This window comes from Camelus dromedarius, chromosome X (genome assembly GCF_036321535.1).
Source record: "Camelus dromedarius isolate mCamDro1 chromosome X, mCamDro1.pat, whole genome shotgun sequence".
Taxonomy (NCBI): Eukaryota; Metazoa; Chordata; class Mammalia; order Artiodactyla; family Camelidae; genus Camelus; species Camelus dromedarius.
This window is the reverse complement of record NC_087472.1, coordinates 59,854,382-59,876,547: the sequence shown is the minus strand read 5'-3', so window position 1 is coordinate 59,876,547 and position 22,166 is coordinate 59,854,382. Positions and strand designations below refer to the sequence as shown.

The 22,166-nt window shown below is 40.3% G+C and overlaps 1 protein-coding gene and 1 non-coding gene across 7 annotated transcripts in view; one reads left to right on the top strand and one right to left on the bottom strand.

Annotated features, from left to right (window-relative positions):
• Positions 1-14,801, top strand: part of TAF1 (TATA-box binding protein associated factor 1) — a 64,382-nt gene extending 49,581 nt beyond the window's left edge. For 4 of the 6 annotated variants that reach the window (XM_010978762.3, XM_031446413.2, XM_064483049.1 and 1 more), the window contains exons 33-39: positions 3,726-3,793; positions 4,127-4,243; positions 7,815-7,940; positions 8,750-8,854; positions 9,128-9,284; positions 10,007-10,184; positions 12,905-14,801. In XM_010978762.3, the coding sequence (XP_010977064.2) occupies positions 3,726-3,793; positions 4,127-4,243; positions 7,815-7,940; positions 8,750-8,854; positions 9,128-9,284; positions 10,007-10,184; positions 12,905-13,127 (974 nt within the window). In that variant the 3' untranslated portion in view covers positions 13,128-14,801. The remainder of the gene's footprint in view (positions 1-3,725; positions 3,794-4,126; positions 4,244-7,814; positions 7,941-8,749; positions 8,855-9,127; positions 9,285-10,006; positions 10,185-12,904) is intronic. The other 2 variants (XM_031446415.2, XM_031446416.2) reach the window with 1 other exon arrangement.
• A 4,361-nt stretch (positions 14,802-19,162) lies between these two features.
• LOC116151139 (U6 spliceosomal RNA) lies at positions 19,163-19,269 on the bottom strand. The gene has a single exon (XR_004134915.1). It is a non-coding gene; the product is annotated as a U6 spliceosomal RNA (small nuclear RNA).
• Between the last annotated feature and the right edge of the window lie 2,897 nt (positions 19,270-22,166).

Below are 22,166 nucleotides of genomic sequence, written 5' to 3'. Positions count from 1 at the left end.
GTTGTTTCACCATGATTTAATAAGGAGAGAGAGAAAAGGCAAAATATATTCAGAAAAATGTTTCTTTTTGTGTCAGTTATTCTTCTTTGGGCACAGCAATAATTCATAGATGGCCTTATCTTTCATCTTCTTTTTCATGTCATTCTGGAAATCACTCTATAAATTCTGATTTTCTCTATAATAATCCCTTAGGGACTGGGAAATAGGAATTTGGTTTCTTCTTACTCTTTTCTCCACGTACAACAGCCCCAGCATCTTTATTATTCCCACAGAGGCCCTGTTTTTCACTGGATGACTCCTTTCTTCCTAAACTGTGAAACCTAAAGCTGATCATCTTCCTCTTAGTAAGCACCTGATTGCTACAGGATATAGAGCAGTAATGTTAGCTTTATGGAGATAGTTATGGACCCCCTTTGAGACTCTGATGAAAAACCATGGATCTTCTACCCAGAAAAATATATATTACATACAGAATTTTATTTATAGTTTCAGGAGATTCATGAATCTGTCTTGTCACCACCCCATTCAAGAATTCCTGGTATAGGTAGGGATAAGAAAACATCTAGATATTTTTACCCTTTTTTGGTGGTGTTAACAGTTGTTTGCCAACTCCACCGCCATCTTTCATCAAAAATACTTACGTGCTCAGCGAAAAAAAATGTTCATGTATAACTGAAAAATTGTGCTCTACACTGGAATTTGATACAACATTGTAAAATGACTATAACTCAATAAAAAATGTTAAAAAAAATTTGAGGACCACTAAATAAGACTCGAATAAATGGAGATCTATAAAATGAGTTTTAAGTAGACTTTAAAAAAAATACTTCTGTGCTACTTTGCAAAGAGTAGAGTAATAGAGTTAAATAGCTGAAACCATTGTAAGTCTTGTGCTTTTTTGGGGGGAGGGAGGTAATTAGGTTTATTTATTTATTTTTAGAGGAGGTATTGGGGATTGAACCCAGGACCTCATGCATGTTAAGCATGTGCTCTACTACTTGAGCTATACCCTCCCCCCATTGTAAGTCTTGAGAGTATCTCCAAAACTGAGAACAGACACAGCTAGTAATCAAGAAGACATAGACAAGTGTATCAGCTATGTAAATAAGTATATTTTTAATATTCTGGGGGCATTACTAGTGGGTATTTCTTTCAGTGGTATGTTACAAAGAAAATGGGGAAGGAAGAGGTCCCATGTTTAAAATGGTTTAAAGTGAGAGAGAACTTTGCAAATGTATAAACCTAATTTTTTTCCCTTTATTATGAATGAGAGTATTGACTAACTGAAAGGGTTGGTTTTATGTTTAGGTTTCAAAACTGAAGGGCTGAATTCTTAATCTCTACGCTGGAATTTTAGCCATGAGGCAGGTCCTTGTAGGTGTCAGAGCCAGGATCCTGTAAGAAACTGATGTACTGGCTCGGTGAAGGAGGCCTGCAGCCCGTATGCAGCCTGTTTGCTCTAGCAGCATGCATTACTATCAACACGAAAGCTTGTTTTATGGCTTTTGCAGTCTGTCTCCATCGGTATTTTGAGGACCAACCTATTGGTGGCCCTAGGAGATTAGAACTCTAGAAACTTGAGCTGCAGTCTTCTTATCACTCAAACTGTTCTTGTTTGTGAGCCAACTCTGGCTGTCTTTATTTATTTACTTACTTACTTGGATATTTTTTAAATTTATTGATTTTATTTTTTATTGAAGCATAGTTGATTTACAATGTTGTGTTAGTTTCTGGGGTACAGCATAGTGATTCAGTTTTATATATTTGTATATATGTGTATATTCTTTTCATATTAATTTTCATTACAGGTTATTACAAGATGTTGAATGTTCCCTGTGTTATACAGGAGGACCTTGTTGGTTTGGCTGTCTTTACATGTGTCCTAAATGTCTTGGTTGACTAGGTTTTTCTGGTTTATTTGTGTTTAGCACAGTCAGCTTGTGTGAGGACACAACTTTATTTTACATCTTTTATAAAGACTGGATGGTTTATACTTGTGAGAGGTTTTAACTGAAGGAGACTTACTTGTTAATGTAATAGCTTGCAATAGTCAGAGTAGGGGTGGCATGTAAACTTCACATGCACATGTGCTGTATTTTTTTATCCTTTACATCCTGATAAATAGTAGGTTCAACATAAGGATCACTTCCTCTGTGAAGCCTTTCCTAGTTCTTCTTTCCTTCTTACATCCCAGAATTGGCCATTGTGCTAGACTATATAAGCTTCTTGAAGATACGGTCTATATCTTACTCATTTCTGTGTATAATTCCTGACACATAGAAGGTACTCAAAAAATGTTTTATGAATGAGTAGGTGAATGAACAATGTATTGAAGAATATTATAAAGCACTTAAGGCAAAGAGTAAAAACTCAGATGCCTTTAGGCTCCAGGCATAAATGAGTTAAGCAGACCTGGTAGGGACTATGGTAACCTGGAGAACACATGCCTTATCTAAAAGGGACAGCTGCTACTCAGATCCAGCCCACTGGTGCCTTGTGAGAATGCTGACCCTGTGTTGCCATATCTTTTAATTTTTTAAGAGAAGCCAGACATTTGTGTTTTTATAGGAAATCTCTAAATGTTGCCAACTAATTAATAAGATTTTTTAAAAACTTTTTCTTGAGGTATAACTTACATACAGAAAAGTGTATGTATTATGAGTGCACAGCTCAGTCCACTTTCACTAACTGAAGTGATTTTTTTAAATTGAAGTATAATTGACCTGCCACACTATGTTAATTCCAGGTGTACAACACAGTGGTTCAATATTTCTGCACATTACAAAATGATCACTACCTGAACTGATTTTTTTGTGAGCCAAATAGAACTGGGTTGACCTGTAAGCCACCCATTTGCAATTTATGATAAAGGCTGTACGGGGAGTTGTATAGTTTGGTTAAGAACCTAATAGCTTAAAGTAGCTTAAAGAAACACATCGGCCAAGTGCAATGTGTGGACCTTATTTGGATTATGATTCAGATATCGAAGAACATTTGTAAAACAATTGGGGAAATTTGAATGTTGACTAGGCATTTAATGATATTAAAGGATTACTGTTAGCTATTTTAGGTGTAATTTATTTGGGTTTTTTTTTTTAAACAACTATTTTTTAGAGCAGTTTAGAGCAAAATTGAACAGAAGGTACAGAGGGTTCCCCTACACATGCACAGCCTCCCCTGTTACCAGTGTCCCCCACTAGGGTGGAACATTTGTTATAATTAGTAAATCTACGTTGACACATCATTGTCACCCAAAGTCCATAGTTTACATTAGGGTTCACTCTTGGTGTTGTGCATTCTCTGGGTTTTGACAGACATATAATGATATGTATCTGTCATTATAATATCATACATAGCTATCTTTTGAGAGCCCTTAAAGACACATACTGAACAATTTGTGGATGAAATGAAATGCTGGAATTTGCTTCAGAATAATTTGAGAGGAATGTGTAAGTTGGTTTAAATGAAACAGGATTGACCATGTATTAATAATCATTAAAGCTGCGTAATGGGTACATGGGAGTTCATTGTATTCATGTATCTCTCTCTTTTTTTTAAATGTGTTTGAAATTTTCCACTTGCAAAGGTAGAGCAAGAGTCCAAGTTCAAGCTGGCGCATGGTTTTTTGGGTCTAGGATAGTGGGACACCACTGCTGGTGACAGAATGTAAATTTCTGGAACTAAAGTCTGCAAAGGTAATGACATTCTCTTTTTTTCATCTATAGGGCCTGAAAGTCAGTATACTAAGACTGCTCAGGAGATTGTGAACGTCTGTTACCAGACATTGACTGAGGTAGGTGGTAAAGAGGAAGCTCCCTCAGGATCTAGCTTTCTGGAATCCCTTTGTTCCCTCGGGTGATGAGGAGGCCTTCTCTGCCTATCCTATTTTAAAATGCAGCATCCCGCCCTCACCCCACATCCCTTATTTCCTTCCCTGTTTTATTTTCCTACCTGGCACTTAATGTTTTTAATAAACGGTGTAATTCTTTAATTACCGTATATGTTCTGCCACTAGAGTAGAAGCTGCGTTAAGACAAGGATTTTCATTTGCTCTTTTTACGACTTTTGTATCCCCAGTGCCTAAAACCCATGTAGAACGAATTCACTCATTTTCCTTATTTCTCAGTACGATGAGCATTTGACTCAACTTGAGAAGGATATTTGTACAGCTAAAGAAGCAGCACTGGAGGAAGCAGAATTAGAAAGCTTGGATCCAATGACCCCAGGGCCTTACACACCCCAGGTGAGTCTGAGGACCAAGAAGCACGTCTTGCAGTTTTCTTATTGGTTTGGGAAATTGGGAGCATGTTAACAGATGTATTTACTGAGATACCCTTCTTCTCTGTCCTTCCTCTTCATATGCCTTTCGTGTGCTTTCTTGTCTTCTCAAAGGCTAAGGTGAGTGAGGGCCATGGGTCTTGGCGGCCTTGTTAACTTGAGAAGAGGCAGGTGTGGGGTGAATAAACGGGATGGGGGTCTTAGTTGTTCAGGCAGTCTTTAGCAATAGCACATTCCTGACTGCCGTGGCCAGAGGCATCCTCTTGAGTCTCTGGAGCTCCTTTGCCTGCACACTGGGATTCTAGGATGTCCCTAGAGCATAGACGTGGCCTGCATTGTTCCTATGCCTTATAGATGCCTGACTACTCATTCCCTCAGAGGTGTCTCAGTGTAGCTCAGATGTCACCCATTTTCCTGGACTGACTCCCTCTCCCCGTAAATGAAGACAGGGAATGTTTATAATGTTCTTAAATTTACATGTAACGGACTAGAGAGCCAGATTAATAAGAAATGTTTAGCCTTTCTGATCTGACCCTTGCATATACTAAGAGTATGTTTCATCTGTACTGTACTCTTAGAGGGCTGGCTTATTTGAAGAATAGGACTTACCAGAATATAGATGTATTGGAGGCACTGTGGTAAAGTGGAAAGTACATGAAGTCTGGCATAAAACAGGCCTGGGTTTGAGTCTTAGCTCTGCTGCTGTCTAGCTTTGTGAACTTGGAAAGTTGACTTCACGTCTCTAATTCAGTTTCCTTTTCTCTAAAATGTACTTTTCAAGATCAGTGTAAACATTAAACGAGGTCATTTGCCTAGCACATAGTAGACATTCAGTAAATGTTTATTTCCTTATCTGTATGAGAGTCATCTACAGAGTTCTCAGAGACCCTTTCAGATTTAACCAAATATTCTCATGCACATTTCTCCCAATTCCCACTGGAAAACTTTTTTTTTCATTCTGCTCAGGTTTCGCTCTGAACTAATAATGCAGCCTGTGTGATCTCTGTTGGATAATTGCTGTCTGTATCTCATTCATGCACTGTCCCTATCTATCTTTTACTCTCTCTTTCACCCCAAAACCTAGGTCACTGAGGGGCTAAGTATAAAGAGCCCTAAGATACTACTTCCAGGCCCAGAGCAAGGAAAGGCTCTTGCAGTGTGTGGGCAGACTGGGTCAAGGGGGCTTGGGTGAGTGATGTTGCCTAGGAAGGCCCTATTTGCTAATAGGCCCACAGCTTCCACAGGCCCATTCTGGTAAGTTAAAGCCTGGGTTTCAGCCATCATTCCTCACGAGAGTCCATCCACTGAATGCCACATGGCTTGGTCTGGTCTGTGACAGCCTAAGCCTAGTCCTTTGGTGAGTCAGAGCCTTAGACCCAGAAGCCATCTTCCTTTCTTCCCTTCCCCTCCGACACTATCTCAGATGGCTGAGGAAAACCTTGCAAGGGTTGTGTCCCTCCTGAGAGTAGCTGTTGTTTGGTGCTGTTAGAGGATCTCCTATGAAGAGTTGGGTGTAGGTAGTGTAGATATTCCAGTTCACCCTCTCATCGTTGCCCTCACTCATAAATACACAGTTTAAAATAGTAAGCCCAGTTCCTTCCCTCTAAACCTGAGGAAGATGCACATGAATGATGGTCCTTACTCATTACTGCTCTTAAACTCAAACGCTATTAAAGTGTGTTTGCGTAAGTTTTACCTGTCAGAATGCAATTTTGGTTGTGTAGGAACATGACAGTAAGCATACTTTACTTCCACTTCTAAATGGTGATAATAATGTATTCTTACTCAACTATTTCTCATTTACAGCTTGTATTGTATCATCCAATTAGTGTAACACTTTATCTAAAACTGCTCACTTTGCATTTTTTTTTATTGAAGCATAGTCAGTTTAGAATGTGTCAATTTCTGGTGTACAGCATGTTTCAGTCATGCATATATATATATATATATATATATATTCATTTCCATATTGTTTTTCATTAAAGGTTATTACAAGATATTGAATATAGTTCCCTGTTGCATTTTCACACATAGCCTTTCATTCCCTAATTTCCTCTTCTGCTGTTCCATTAGTTTTTCTGTACTGTAGTGCTTTGAATTCTGTTTTGTCTTTCTCTAAAACCCAGTTTTCAATCAGCCTTGTTTGTTCGCTTTAAAAACAATAGCAACAAAGTAACACATGAGTTTCTTGTTCATAAAAGTAACATGTTCATTGGAAAAAATTGGAACGTATACAGAATAAGTAAGTTCCCTAAAATCAAGTCCACCACTCAGAAAGAAGCAACCACTGTGAACATTTTGGTGTATTTCTTTCAAATCTGTGAGGGGTGTGTGTGTGCGCGTGTGTATGCACGCATGCGCGTGTATTTATAGACATATTTTTTTGCAGCGGAGGTAATTAGGTTTACTAATTTATTTAATTTTTTTCACGAAGGTACTGGGGATTGAACCCAGAACCTTGTGCATGCTAGGCAGGCACTCTGCCACTGAGCTATACCCTCCCCAAGACACATTTTTTTTAACATTTTCTATTGATTTATAATCATTTTACAATGTTGTGTCAAATTCCAGTGTTCAGCACAATTTTTCAGCCCAAGACACATTTTTAAAGTGAAATTGTTCAATATGATTTTGTGTCTTGTTTTTACTTCACATTGTTTTTTGAGCATTTGTTTTCATTAGTCTTTGAAAACATTTTTTAATAACTGCACAATATTTCTACTCTCAGCCAGCTTTTTAAACAAATTTTTTCTTACTTCTCCAGCCTGTTCTTTTTTAGTCCCTCCTGCCTTCCCTTCAGTGAATTGTCCATTTGCTGAACCCCTGTTCTCTTCAGGAGAGGGAAAAGGGAAGGGATCTGTAATTTACTGACCACCAGGCATTAGCTTATACACACCTCTTCATTCTTCCAGCAACCTCTTGATGTAGGCATTATCTATGTTTCACAACCGAGGAAACCAAGGCTTAGAGAGGTTAAGTAATTCACTCAAGTTACTCAGCTAGCAGGTGGTGGAGCCAGGACTCAAACCCAGGGCAGTTTACTCCAAAGTCCATGGTTTTCACCATGCCATTTTGCCTCGTGGCATCCTCTGGTGAGCTCATAAGCTATTACCCTATTCCATGCTCTTGTTGGAATTGAAATTTCTTTATCCCATTTTTTATTAGATGTCTCTAAACCAGACACTCAAAATAGCACTGATATGAAGCCCTGGGCCTAAAAAAAATCAGTCAAGGCTTAGAAGAAATTAGATTATTGACCAAAAGGGCTGTTAAGACATAGAATTGTCCCATAGTTTTGATGCTTTTCTGCCTCAGGCTTCTGATCATATACATCAGATGCCTCTCTGGTGGAATGAGCAACATTTGTAAGAGTCCCCAAAACCTGTCCATAAAACTGTGTTGTCAAAACTATGTTTTCTCTTTAAATGGATTGTTCTGCATGACCTTTTTCTGCAGTGAATGCTCTAAAGGGAAGTTCTCTGTATTTCTTACTCCCTTTACTAAATAGAAGCTAAGTTGTATGATTTGTGCCACAGCCTCCTGATTTGTATGATACCAACACATCCCTCAGTATGTCTCGAGATGCCTCTGTATTTCAAGATGAGAGCAATATGTCTGTCCTGGATATTCCCACCGCCACTCCAGAAAAGCAGGTGACACAGGTAGGATCTTCTTTTTCTCTTTGTGAGATTGGTAGTATGCCTGGGGGTGGGAGGTGGGGGAGTGATGGTGGTGATATGTATAGCATGTGTCAAGGATGATGATTGGGCCTCTTGGCTCTGGGAATGAGGGCCTGGAATGTGATTTCAAGGTGGGATAGTCAGGTCGAATGACTGACATTGTCTTCTGCTGTCACGTGACCATGGGCAGAGTCAGGCTCAGCAGAACTTAAGGGCCGGCCAAAGTATGAAAAAGTGTGTGAGGCATCAGAGCAACCTGACGGACGGGTGACTAGAAAGACCAACTGTATTCGGAGACAGAGTTCAGAATAATTGCCCTGCTGCTTTACTGTATGTGTGTTAAAATCTAAAAGTTATCTATAAAATTGTATTTTAAATTGGCCTTTTTCTAGAGGTATCTGAATATACTCCTGATCTGAAGCCAGAAATTTATCAGCTGAGCTCAGTCAGGGTCCCACTGGAGAGTGCGAAACCCAGGAGGGTTTTTCTGTCCCAAATAGTCCAACACAAGCTTAGGGACACCTTGGCTTAGAAAGGAAGAGTCTCCTTGTGATGATATAGTACGAGTAGACCAAGGACCTTCCTGTTCTTTGGGTTTTTTACTCTACTTGTGATTTCCAAAGAATAAACAAGGAGAAAATGCACATGCCTTGAGCTGTGTAAACAGCCCCCACTAGCTGTGGGGTTGGCTGGGATATCAGGGAAGAGCATCCATTCTGGGTGACAGCCCTCAGTTAACTCCTCCTACCGGCACTTCCCTCAATGATGTGCTATTTGTGTTCCTTACTCAGATGCACCAGGGCCGAGGTAGGCTGGGCGAGGAAGACTCTGATGTAGATATTGAAGGGTATGATGATGAGGAGGAGGAGGATGGGAAACCTAAGACTCCAGCCCCAGTGAGTATGCTTACAGAAAGCTTATGGTTAATTTATACCCTTCTATGGTAGGAACCCCAGTAGTGTAGAGCAGGCCAAATCCCAAGTCCATATCGAAGGTTCTCCATAGTGAGGCCCAATCTGACTTTAATCCTTGGAACCAGCTAAACTAGTCTATCCACCAAAATTACTTAACTTCTTGTGAGGTAACAAGAGGGGGGCTGGCTGGCAGCAGCTTCTGGTCTCTTACTTGGTTGATTGATGGGACTTTGATCCCCAACTGGTCTCATTCAGGAAGGTGAAGATGCAGATGGTGATCTTGGAGATGAAGAGGAAGGAACTGTGCAACAGCCTCAAGCCAGTGTCCTATATGAGGATTTGCTTATGTCTGAGGGAGAAGATGATGAGGAAGATGCTGGGAGTGATGAAGAAGGAGATAACCCTTTCTCTGGTAAGTAGGTCACCATAGCACCCTTAGGACTTGGTAGGAAGCTCTGGGCCAAGTATGCTGTTACCAGAAGCTGCTCTTTTATTGAAGTCCCATTAATAGACCTCAGGGTACTGAGCACTCACTCATAGGATGGTCAAATTCAACAGTCTTAGAAGAGGTGAAGAAATACAACATAGGAGGTACAAAAGATGGCAATGGAAAAGATCATGCCCAAGCAGCAGCTTTGATTTGAATACTTAATAAAAATGAGAAAGAAGGGGGGAGGATATAGCCCAGTGGTGGAGTATGTGCTTAGCATGTACAAGGTCCTGAGTTCAATCCCCAGCACCTCCATTAAAATAAACAGGTAAACCTAATTCCCCTCAACCACTCACCCCCCAGAAAAAACAAGAAGAAAGTGTTATATGTGGCAATAGGAAGATTAAGAAAAAAGATCCTGCTTTGGGATATTTTGTGGATTATTGGCAATGGCAGGGGCAAAACTATAGGAGGAGATGATAGGGGAATAAACAGCTAGATTGGATTGAAATGAAAAAAGGAAATGGTTTTTGAATTCAGTATCCAAACTACAGATCTTGTCAGTGTTGACCCTAGACAGTCCTCTGAGGTGAGGAGTCCAGGCAAGATGCCCATGTAGATGTGTGGGATTAAGTAGTTCTGGAAGACTAAGCCAAAGATGTTAATTCTGTCAAGCTCACCTCGGGATCTGTCTCTTTTCACAGCTATCCAGTTGAGTGAAAGTGGGAGTGACTCTGATGTGGGATCTGGTGGGATAAGACCCAAGCAGCCCCGCGTGCTTCAGGAGAACACAAGGATGGGCATGGAAAATGAAGAAAGCTTGATGTCCTATGAGGGAGACGGTGGGGAGGCTTCTCATGGTTTGGAGGATAGCAACATCAGGTAATCGGCAGCAACATGCTACAGGGCTGTGGCAGGTGCCCAGCTATGGTATCAGAGGGCCCACCATCAGATTACTTTCATCTATCAAACATTTCCTGAGCACCTACTAGGGCCAGGCACTGTGCTAGGCCTTTGAGGATACACAGAGGAGCAAGACATGTCCTGCCCTTGAGGAGCTCACAGTCTAGTGGAAGAGACTGATGCAAACAAAACCATTACAAATACAGTGTAATAAGTGCTATATAGCATAAGTTAAGTACAAAGTGCCAAGTCATCACTGAGAAGGGAGTGTCTCACTCTGCTTCATGTAACCAGGGAAAGTTTCACAGATGAGGGAACAATTGAACTGGGCGGTACAGGATGAATAGGAGTCTACAAAGTAGATAAGTGGCAGCAGGTGAGGAGATGCTGAGAGATGGAATAATATGTTCAAAGGCACAGAAGTATAACAAAGTATATTCCAGAGCGAAAAGAGATTGTTTTTGAGTTGTGGCTTCAGAATTAGCAAGGGATTATGTTGTAGAGGACCTCAGCGGGCATGCTGAGACATTTGGATTTTGGTTAATGGAATCATCACTTTCAGGAAAAGGAAGTAACATCAAATTTGTGTGTTCAGTAACTCTAGGGCAATGATAAAGAACCCAGCTTGGATCTGTTAGGAGTAGAGGAAAAGGAAAGGACCTTTTCAAGAGCTGTTTAGAGGGTAGATCAATTGGATTTAGGAAGTGAGGAGATTAAGATATAATAATGAATAGGAGTGTCACTGAGGTAGGAAGGAAGAAGACCAGGTATTAGATGAGGTGGGAAAGGAAGCAAAACATGCATCTGTCTTTGGACACGTGGGATTAAAGGTACATAATCATCTAGCCAGGGACATCCAGCAAGCAGTTAAGAGTCTTTATTCATCCAGTAGGTATTTGTCACAAGTACAAAAGCAACTCGATTCTTGTCCCTTCCTTCAAGGAGTTCAGTCTAGTGGAAACCTGAAACAGGCAAACACAATCACAGGGTAACGTGAAAAGTGCTGTGATAGGCAACCACAGGAGTTTTCCGGGACTTAAGTAGGAGTAGGGTGTAGGGTAGGGGCACTGCTTAGAGAAGGAAACTGAGCTGCCTCAGAAGAGGAATTAGCTAGATGAAGAAGCAGGCAGGGGTCACTCCAGAGAGCAAGAACAGCACATGTGAGGACCCAGAGGCGTGAAATACTTCGAGAGTAAGTAGCCAGTAGCTCAGTGTGGCTGGAGCTTTTCCATGATCTGTGTGACAGAGATGATTTAAGGAGGTAGGTAAGGATCAAATCATGAAGGGCCTGAAAGTTTGGGGTGGACATCGAATGAGAGCGGTGTGATCAGCATTTTATTTTGGGAAGATTGCTCTGTGCCCCGAAAAATGGTTGGGTAAAAGACATGAGTGAACAATCCACAAAAGAAATGCAGATGGCCAATAAATATATGAAAAATTAGCTTCCCTAGGAATCAAAGAAATGCAATAAAACAATGAAATGCAATTTTTTTACCTAGAAGATGGGCAAAGATTAAACGAATGATAATGCCCAGTGTTAGAAAGGACGAGAGGAAAAAGACATTCTCAAACCACTGGTTGGTAAATTGACAAAATGGGGTGGGCAAGAGAAGTACAGGAATTTATCATTATAAGTCAAAAACTTAAAAACTGTGCATCCCCTTTGGCCCCCAAATTCCATACCTAGGAAGTTATTCCATGGGAATAATAAAGTAACCTTCATCAAGATGTTTGTATAAGGATGTTTCTTACAGCATCGTTTTAATAGTGGGAAAATTGAAGAAAGCTTAAATGTCCTAGTAAGAGACTGTGAATTAAATTCTGTTACAGCCATACAGTGGAATACCATGCAGCTGTTAAAATGACACTCTAGATGTATGTTTACTGACGTGGGAAGATGTTCATTATAAACATTAGGGGAAAAGCAGATTCCTGAAGAGTATGTAGAGTATTCCAATTTTGTAAATTAAAAAAAATGTTGAAGCATTGAAATGAAGTGCATAGAAAAAAATTTGGAAGGTCATCTACCAAAAGATTATTTCTGGGTGGTGGAGTTATTGGTGATTTTTTTTCTCTTTTTTTCTGGTGTATATTCTGACTTTTTTTTAACCAGTGAGCATGCATTACTTGTGTGATTTTTTTTTAAGTCAAATTAAGAATAAACAAACAAACAAAAAATGAAGAGCACTCTGGCAGAAATGTGAAGAATAAATTGGGGGAGAACAAGACTGGAGGCATGAAGACTGATTTCAGTGGTGCAGGCCTGAGATCACAAAGGACCAAGCCAAGGCAGGCAGAGTAGGGATGGAAAGGAGGGGATAGAGACATACAGATGGAGAGATATAGTGAAGAGGTAGGATCTCCAGGACTGTTGACTCCTTGGCTATGTAGATGAGGAAGCTGTGAGTGGCAGACGAAACTATGAAGCTGTCAGAGCATTTATGGTCACGTAAGCTGGCAGGGTGTTGTCCAGGTGTATGGGAGTCTCTTTCATTCAGGTTCTTGCGTACATGAAGTTGGCAAGTTGATGTTTCTGAACAGGATCATTTTTCTCTCGGGGACCTGTAGAACAGTCCAGACCCAGCCATGTTAGCTCCCAGGGGCGGTTAGATGGGCAGATCCCTTGGCGGCACCTAGAGTGGGACTGGTCAGCTAGAGGATGGTGTCGAGCTTGAGAGATGACATGTTTCTCTTCTCAGTTATGGGAGCTATGAGGAGCCTGATCCCAAGTCGAACACCCAAGACACAAGCTTCAGCAGCATCGGTGGGTATGAGGTATCAGAGGAGGAAGAAGATGAGGAGGAGGAAGAGCAGCGTTCTGGGCCGAGCGTACTAAGCCAGGTCCACCTGTCAGAGGACGAGGAGGACAGTGAGGATTTCCACTCCATTGCTGGGGACAGTGACTTGGACTCTGATGAATGAGGCTTCCTTTGGGTCTCCTTGGTCAGCCTTCCCTGTTCTCCAGCCTAGGTGATTCACCTTTCCCCCATTTGTTTATATTTGTACAGTGTCTGATCCTGAAGTCACCAGATTAACACCTTAGCCTTTAAAAAATAGTAAATGATAATAAATTGGCTCTCCTGATCTTCCTGGGGCAGTGCCACTGTTTGATTTAAAACCAAGTACCCCCTACCCTCTACCGCTAACAAAAAGTGAGCAGTCTCCTCCTTCTCCAGTGCCCTCCTTTACCTCCACCTATTGCTTTTGGCATCGTTTTTTTTCTAGGAGAAGGAGGAGAAATTATGAAAGAACTAATAGCTTTCTGTCCTCTTGATGTATTAGAAAATTTCCATGCATGGTATCGTCTCAGTTTTCTAATTTGCAGGCCGGAACAGGTGACAGCCCCCATGCTGGGGCAGAGACTTGAGTTCTGGTGGACCCTGTGCCACACTAAAAACATAAAGCTATTGGACAAACTGCCCATTATTGTATTATTTATTTGACTATACAATGCCTTGTTCCTAAATGGATTGGAGGCAAACGGCTATAAATTTTTGAAACAGCCTGTATATCAGAAATGATACGTTGCCATGTAAATGTGTTCTGTCCCTCCCCCACCAGGGAAAACAGTAGGGAAATGGTTAAGTTCCTTAGGGAGAAGACTGTGTCTTCCGTTTCTTTTCATGCTTAGGATGTGGTTCTGCGAAGAGTAGGCACACAGTAAATTTTCCTAGAATCATAAAATCCTCAACAGATTTGTTATTGAGCATCTGCTCAATGATAAGCTCTCTGTCAGATCCTTGGGATGCAGCGTTAAATAAGACACATTCCTTTTACCCAAAGAGCTCACCATCAAGTTGGGGGAGGGGGTTGGAATTCAAAACATGGTGATAAATCATTACTGTGAGATAAGTGCAATTAAGAAGCTAGATATAAAGTATAGGGGAGACAGAGGCGTGATTATGTCTGAAAAAGTCGGAGAAGTCTTCCTAGAGGTAATTTTTAAGCTGATGGTTGAAGATCCAGTAGGAGCTTGCCAGATGGAAAAGTCCAGGCAGAGTGTAACACGAAGTGGAAAGGCTGAAGTCTAGAAATAGCAGAGTGTGTTCCTAGTTTGTTTGTTTGTTTGTTTGTTTGTTTGTTTGTACCTGCCTTGTTCCAGAAGGATTTAAGGTGGTTTATGTTCCAGTCCTTTAATCCTGAAATGAATGGCTAGAGATGTGACTGGAAGATGGACAGGAAGCTTATCACCAAGAGCTTTGAGTTTGATACTTAATGTGCATGAATTTTATATTATAAGAAATGAAGCGCTTGAGTGGAATAATATAATCAGACTTGTGATTTAGAAATTTTCTGTATAATGAATGAAAGGAAATCGAAGAATCATATGTAACAAGTGTGATCCCATTTTTGTAAATGACAAAACCATGTGCGTATATTTATATGTGCTTATATATATTTGTAAATGCAAAGGAAAAGGTCTGAAAGGATATATGCAAAACTGTTGACAGTGATAACCTCTGGGGAATGGGATTGGAGGGGATGGGGGCTATATGATTGTTTGTGTACTGGGTCGAGTATTGTGCTTTTATTTCTGTATTGTTTGAATTTTTTTACAAGAATGTATTTTTGTAATAAAATTTTTTTTAAATTCCAGCGGTAGTATGGAGAATGGTTTGGAGGGGGCACATCTAGTTCAAGGGGTAAGGGAGCCTAAACTGGGAGGATAAATCTGAGAGACCTTTAGGGGGTAGAATCAACAGGCCTTGATGACCAGTTGGCATTTGCGGGGTGAAGAAGGAAGAATGGAAGGTGGCTTCCAGAATTTTGGTTGAGGAGATTGGATGGGTCCATGGTATTCATTCATTTATTCAGCATTTATCAAGCCTTTTATTTTTAGCAAGCAGTCTGCCAGACGCTGATACGGAAGTAAGAGTTTCTGATTGCAGGGCACTTAAGATCTAGAATGAGAGGTAGAAATATATGTAAATAAGTTTAAGAAAAAGTGATCATTGCAATATTCACAAGGTTTCATGGTGTTAGGAAGGAGTTAGCAACTCTGCTTATGGAGTGAGGATGAGAAGTCTTCACAGAGGAGACCCCTCAGATAGATGGTTAAGAATAGGTTGGAGTCTGCCAGGGGAGGGGAGCGGGGGTTGGGGGGAAGAAGGCATTCTAGGCAGAGGGAGCAGAATGCTGAGGGGCTTGAAACCACATAGTCTGTTCATGGGACAACAAGCAGTTCTGGGTGGATGGAGTATAAGGAAGCCATGCAATGTAGTGATCACAAGGCTCAAGATCAAATGCTTGTTTTAGCTCACTGGCACAAGTGTGCATGTGGGTGGACTCGGGAGGGGTGAAGCCAGGTGAGAGATGAGGGAGACTTAAAACTGGCTGAGTCATTGGCAGTAGGGATGGAACGAGAGAGGTGCCTCTTAGTGACTGACTGGATAATGGAAAGTAGGGAAAACAAGGGGGAACCTAGGTTTCTGACTTAGATGACTGTGCAAGTGGTGATGCCATTCACTGAACAGGTTGAAGGCGGAATGTAGGAGAGAGAGCTAAGTTCGACTGGGAGCATGTAAGTTTATAGTAGGATACATAGAAAGCTTAAGATTTGTGCAAACTTGGGAGCAGCTGAGCTCACCCAGGAAGCCTGTGTAGTCAGAAGAGCGTGGAGGGCAGAATCCTGGTGAAGACCAATGTTTGTTGAAGGGTGGTCAGAAACAGAAGGAAAACTTCTGAGGAGTGAGTATTTCTTAAACCAAGGAAGGACTTTGAAGGAAAAAGGAAAAAAGGCTTAGCAGATATACTCCAGAGAAGTCAAGTAAAATAAAGCCTGAGAGAGAGAACCTTTGGGTTTGGTAACTAGGAGGTCCCTGGTGACCTTAGCTAGCAAAAGTGGTTTTAGAGCAATGAGATCGGAAGCCAGCCAGCAGGAGGGTGAGGAACAGATGGAAGATGAGGAAGTGACAATGGAGGTCTTAGACTACTCATTCCAGAAGCTAGGCTGTGAGGAGTAAAAGAGGGAGAGTCTTAAGATGACAGGTAAATAAGCATGCTTACATAGGCTTAGTGGAGAAAGCAGTAGAGAAGGGAGGGGCTGGGGAAAAAAACTGAGAGAAGCGGGGAGGGTATATAGCTCAGTGGCAGAGTGCCTGCTTAGCATGTAGGAGGTCCTGGGTTCAATCCTCAGTACCTCCATCGAAATAAGTAAATAAACAAACCTAACTACCTCCCCCCAAAACAAAAACATAACAAGAAAACACATAAATAAATAAAGCAAGAGAAGATAATGGTTAGAAAGACCCCTGTGAAAACAGGAAGGAATGTTAGCATAGATAGCATTTCCTCCCATAGGAGAAGCGATCTTTTCCACCTGAGACAAAGAAAAGGAAGGAGAGAGTTACAGACCAGTGTATAGATGAAGGAGATAGGAAGTTGGAGGAGTTCACACTTCATAGCGTCCGTTTCCTCTGTGAAAAAGGTAAAATCATCCTAGTGAGAAAAGCAAAAATGCGATGGGAGCTTGAACAAAAGTGTTGAACTATTGAGGGAGAGTGTGAAAAACGGGAAACCAGTTAAATGTCCGGCAGTAACAGAGGTTGAATTACGGTACATTCAGCCAGTGAAAAAAATGTGCAATTGCAAAAAAAGAATGAGGAAAATCTCTAGGTGCGAATGTGGAAAGATATTTTTGAAAAAATAAATCAGAAGAATAGGTGGTGTTGGATTTCCTTTATTTAGGGGGCAAAGAGGGTGTAAATCCATATTTGCACACTCACAGAGAAGATTTGGCCAAGATGCACTTCAAACTGTTAACACCCCTAGGAGTGAGATAGAGTGTGGGGAGGGCACATTCTTTTCACTGTAAACCCTTCTGTCAATGTTGAAGTGTTTCTTGTTTGTTTTTTTTTTTAATGATCACTGAGAGAAATGGGAGCTGGAGCTAACCAGGGACCCATAAAAGAATTGCTAGGTGTCAAATGCACAAATGAGATTAAAGACCGTTCATCTAAAATGGTGCCCATTTACTTTATTGTGTGGTTTTTCTCCAAAGGTACTCAGCAACACAGCTGTCAGGGTGTAGAAGCAGAAAAGGTAAAGCATTTTGGGGTGAAGACCTGAATATGAGAGCTAGATTTGTGGATTTCCTTTCAATAACCATTTCTTGGCAACTCTGGGCCAAGCACCATGCTGGGTGCTGTGAATACAGTGTTGGAGATGGACTAGTTCACACAAGAGTGTGATAAGTGAAATGATAAAGGTAGTGCCCTATAAAGGTACAGAGGAGGGGGACATGTAGCCCCAACTCTGGAAATAAAGGAGACAGATCTCCCCAGAGATGAAGGCATGAGGGGTAGGGAGTAGGCGTCATTCCAAGCAGAGAAAAGAGCACGTTACTAATGTGCCTGTGAATAGTTAGGGATGGTTAAGAGCGTGATGCACATGGAAGGGGCTGGCAAGAGCTAAATGCGAATTAGCCAGGGTCCAGATCATGGAGAGCTTTCTATGCTTTGTTTAAGAATCTGGACTTAATCTGAATGGCAGTAGGATCTATTGGAGGACTTGGATCACTTGAGCAGTGATTTGGGATATGGATTGGAGAACAGGACTGGAGATGGTTGTGGCCGCCATCTAGGAAGATACATGAGTCAGTCATAAGGCAAGAACAGTGGGCAAAGATTTCAGGATGTAGGAGGTAAGATCTATAAGCGACTGACTGAATGTGGGGGATAGTTCAGTCAGTTAGTCAAGAAGTATTGCTTGAGCCTACTGAGTGCCAGGCTTTATTCTTGGTGCTCTGAATACAGCAGTGACTAAAACATACCCCTTTCCCTCAAAGAGTTTAGAATCTAGTGGGGGAGGAAGGCAATAAACAAGTGAATAAGAGTGAGAGAAATACTACGAAGACAAAACACAGTGATGTGAGAGGGTATGGGGTGAGGGTGCTAATTTAATGGTCAAAGAAGGCCTTGCTGAGTAGTTGTCATTGGCACAGAAATATGCATGTATTACTGATAAAATTAAAACATTTTTTAATTGATAAAGTAATCAATGAAAGAACCACAGAAGGTCCTTTAAAATATTGGCCAGAGAAGTATGAGGAAACCAGAATACGCTGTCTTTAGGGAAGCCAAAGGAGGATTTCAAAGGATGGAGTGGGCAGCAATGTCTAGTATGCGCAGAAAGGTCAATCAGATAAGGACTGAAATTTGTCATTTGTACTTGTCAATCGGTGGGCCTAGGGAAAACAGTTTCTTTGAAATGGTGAGTGCAGAAACCGGATGACAAGTGGGTTTGAAGAACTGTATTGAATGCAAGGAAGGAGAAACAGGGCTTGATTTGATTAAATAATAGCTGTCATTCACTGTGCCAGCCTCTGAGCAGAGAGCTCTTCTTACTTGACTGACCTCATTTAATCCTGAACCATCTGTGACGTAGGTATTATTATTATTCCCATTTTACAAATGAGGAAATGTGTTCAGGAGCACCAAGGGTAGAGAGATTCGTCTTGGACTAGATACGGGCTACCTTCAAATTAAGGCCAGAAAGATGAGTATTGGATGGCTACATAGAAGCGGTAGGAAGGAAACCATGCCTCTGGGCAAGGTAGACCCTGGGAAGGAGTTTTGTCTTATTATTATTATTACTACTTGTTTTTTGTTTATTTGTTTTGGGAGGGGGAGATAATTAGGTTTATTTATTTACCTATTTATTTTTAAAATTTTTAACTTTATAATCTTTATTTTTTTGTTTTTTAATTGTAGTTACAATGTGTCAATTTCTGGTGCACAGCATGTTTCAGTCATACATATACATATATATATTCGTTTTCATATTCTTTTTCATTATAGGTTAGTACAAATATTTTAATTCCTTGTGCTATACAGAAGAAACTAGTTTTTTAATCTATTTTATATATAGTAATTAACATTTGCAAATCTTGAACTCCCAGTGTATCCCTTCCCACTCCCTTCTCCCCTGGTAACCATGAGTTTGTTTACTATGTCTGTGAGGATATGGAATGCTTCATGAATTTCTGTGTCATCCTTGCACAGGGTCCATGCTAATCTTCTCTGTATTGTTCCAATTTTAGAACATGTGCTCCCAAGGCAAGCACTACTTATTTACTTTAATGGAGGGGATTGACCCAGGACCCATGCTAATCACGCACTCTACCATTGAGCTATACCCTCCCCCAGGAGTTTTGTCTTTATCCTAAAAGTAAGGGGAAATTTTTTCAGTGGGAATGAGGTGGAGCTTGAGAAGGTAACCTCAGGGTTGTGTTTCCCAAACATTGCCATATCAGTATAAAAATAGCCAGTTTTTTTCCTATTGGTAGTTTACCTTTCTTTTGCAACTCCAGGGCCTTAAGTATTACATTGCAATATTTGCCTAAATATAATCATCTAAGTTGTTTCCCCCTGACTTTGAAGATAAAACAGTGGCCTGCTTGTTAAAGAACACCTATTCCTAGGTCTCGATTCAGCCTTCTTGAGTCAGAAGGTCTAGGGAAGACTGGTGGTCTGTGTATTTTATTCGAGAAGTTTGGGAGATACCCATTCAACAACATTCCCAAATTAATGCTGTCCTGGGTGTCAGCTGTTCTTAAACTAGTGTACATCACAATGGGAATAGGGTGTGCTTATTGTAAATTTAAATTCCCAGGCTTGGTATGTGTATTTTTACAATGCATACCTGTAATTCTGATGCAGATAGTCCTTAAAATAATAATAGCAACAATATTACTAATAATCCTTTGGTAAACAAGTGCTTTAGAAGAAATACAGAATCACATTTTTTAGTTATCAGGTGTATAGTATTACAGATTTATCCTTTGCTTTTTAATTCATAATAACTTAATAGTTAAGGGTTTTAAACATAATAAATTACCTCTAATATTATATATATTTTACCTATTATTTATAAATGTCATGCATAAACTGACAATTTAAATTACATATAAGATAAATTCTACAAGTTGGTTTAAATAGATGTAAGATTTTCAAAATTGTTTCTTTTAAATTTTGCCTACGTAGGTTTGAATTTTCCACATTTTGGGGTCTCGGAATGCAGTGTTTTCAGTCAACTGCACATTACAGCATTTTAACTTTTCAAAATATCCTTGCATCCTGATTTACAATAAAATTAAAATGTGTGCTTACATCCTGCGTTTGGGACTCTCTCACTTTTGTATTACAAATAAGATTTAGCAACCAAAAATTTGACTCAGTTATCCATAGGAGGTGGTCAAATAACAAAGCAGAATTAAATCACATGTTAGTAGGCGGAGGGTGTGTCATATCAGTAATCACAAAATTATTCCCTATTCCGGTGTTTCCGTCTTCTGAAATCAGGAATACTTTAAAGGGAGGAAACAGCTAGATGGGAAAACTGGGAGCAAATAAATTCTCCAAACTAGAGAAATAGTTAATTACTTAGGAAGAATTTATTGATGAGAAATGAAGATGGGTAGAGTGCCAGATATATTTTTCTTCCATTTTCACAACTGTATCAGAAGAAAGTATATTAGAAGCTGTTTATTTTAGACAACTCACTTCCTAAATTTCTTTATCCTAAATTTTGAGGATTCTGCCTCTTAAAATAATTTCAGCATAGTACTGGGCACACGTTATAACCCTAAAGGTAAGAGTTTAAACCAGTCTTTGTTTCTTTTGTTTCTTTTCCCAATACCCTTGAGGTTAACATAAGCTTTCATTAGTAAACAAAGGTTCTAGATTCTCAAGGTGGGGTGGGGGGATGGGGAGGTGGAGGGGTGTGAGGGGGGTGGAGATGGTTCTTAGATACCTGGTGGTGTCAGAGTCTGAGAGGAGGATTTTTTTTAAAGCCTCCCAAGTGATAGGGAGACCTGCCCCTTCCCCCTTCCTCAATCCCTGGTTTAGACAGTTTGATGAAGTTTCTCCAATATTGCAAAGATTCTTAGGTCTCGATACTTTAAAACAAACTGATTTCTTATCAGTAAGGAATTTTCAGCCTTTTACCTTTGTTCTCTAGCAAACAGCTCTCAATCTATCCAACAGTGGTTAAAATAAGGGATCTAATCCTTTTTGAGGGGGATCGGCTATGGACAATTTTGAAAAAATGGTGAAAGCTGTGAGCTCTCCCTCTAGAGAAAATAAAAATACACATAAAGTTTTGTATATAATATCAGGTGTTTCTTAGGTTCCTGCTTAAGAAACCAATTAAAAAAGAGGTGTAGTCTGAAGTTTAACGTAATTTTCTCTCCAGAGAAAGTCTCAAACAAGAGAGCATAATTTAAACACTCCTAACTCTTAAGACAAAATCATAAGCAAGTTAAAGGCTGTATTGCCCATTTACAATAGCAGGAAAAGTTAGGACAACATATTTTCATTCTCTTGAGGTAAATTTACACATCATTCCCCTTCCTCCAACCTTCTAATTGCCAGCTGTAATCCAGATTCCAGTAGAATCTCTTTGCAGACTGACTACAAGGAAAAAAAATTTTCAACAAAAAGCCACATTTCAGATCCAAGTGTCTCAGAAACGGTGCAGGATGGTGGTTTGAAATCCAGGCTTGAATATCATCCTTGTGGTTTCCGCAACTTACTAGCTAAGTAACCTTGAGCAATTAACTAATGTTCAGTTTCCTCAGCCATCTGACAATTGTAGTGAGAATTGAAGGAGAGAGTGCTCAGCACAGTGCCTGGCACGTGGTACACACCCAGCAAATGTTAGCTGTGGTTTATCTCTTCTGAATAAACAATACTTCACCCATTTAGACCAATTTAAGTTATTCCAACCCCTTAAGTGAAATCTTGATCTTTATGTGAAATTCCAAACACCAACTGGTCTTGGATTTCAGGCTACGTGGAAATCCTCACGAGAGGAGGGTTTGTCAGAATTACCTGAGACATTTCAAACTCCCATTCCCTGTTAATCTTCTCCCCAACATTGAGATTTGCTTCCATGATCACCCAGAGTTTTATCTCCTTGGCTGAGAATCAGTGCCTTGTTGAGCCACTGTTCCAGAAGAAG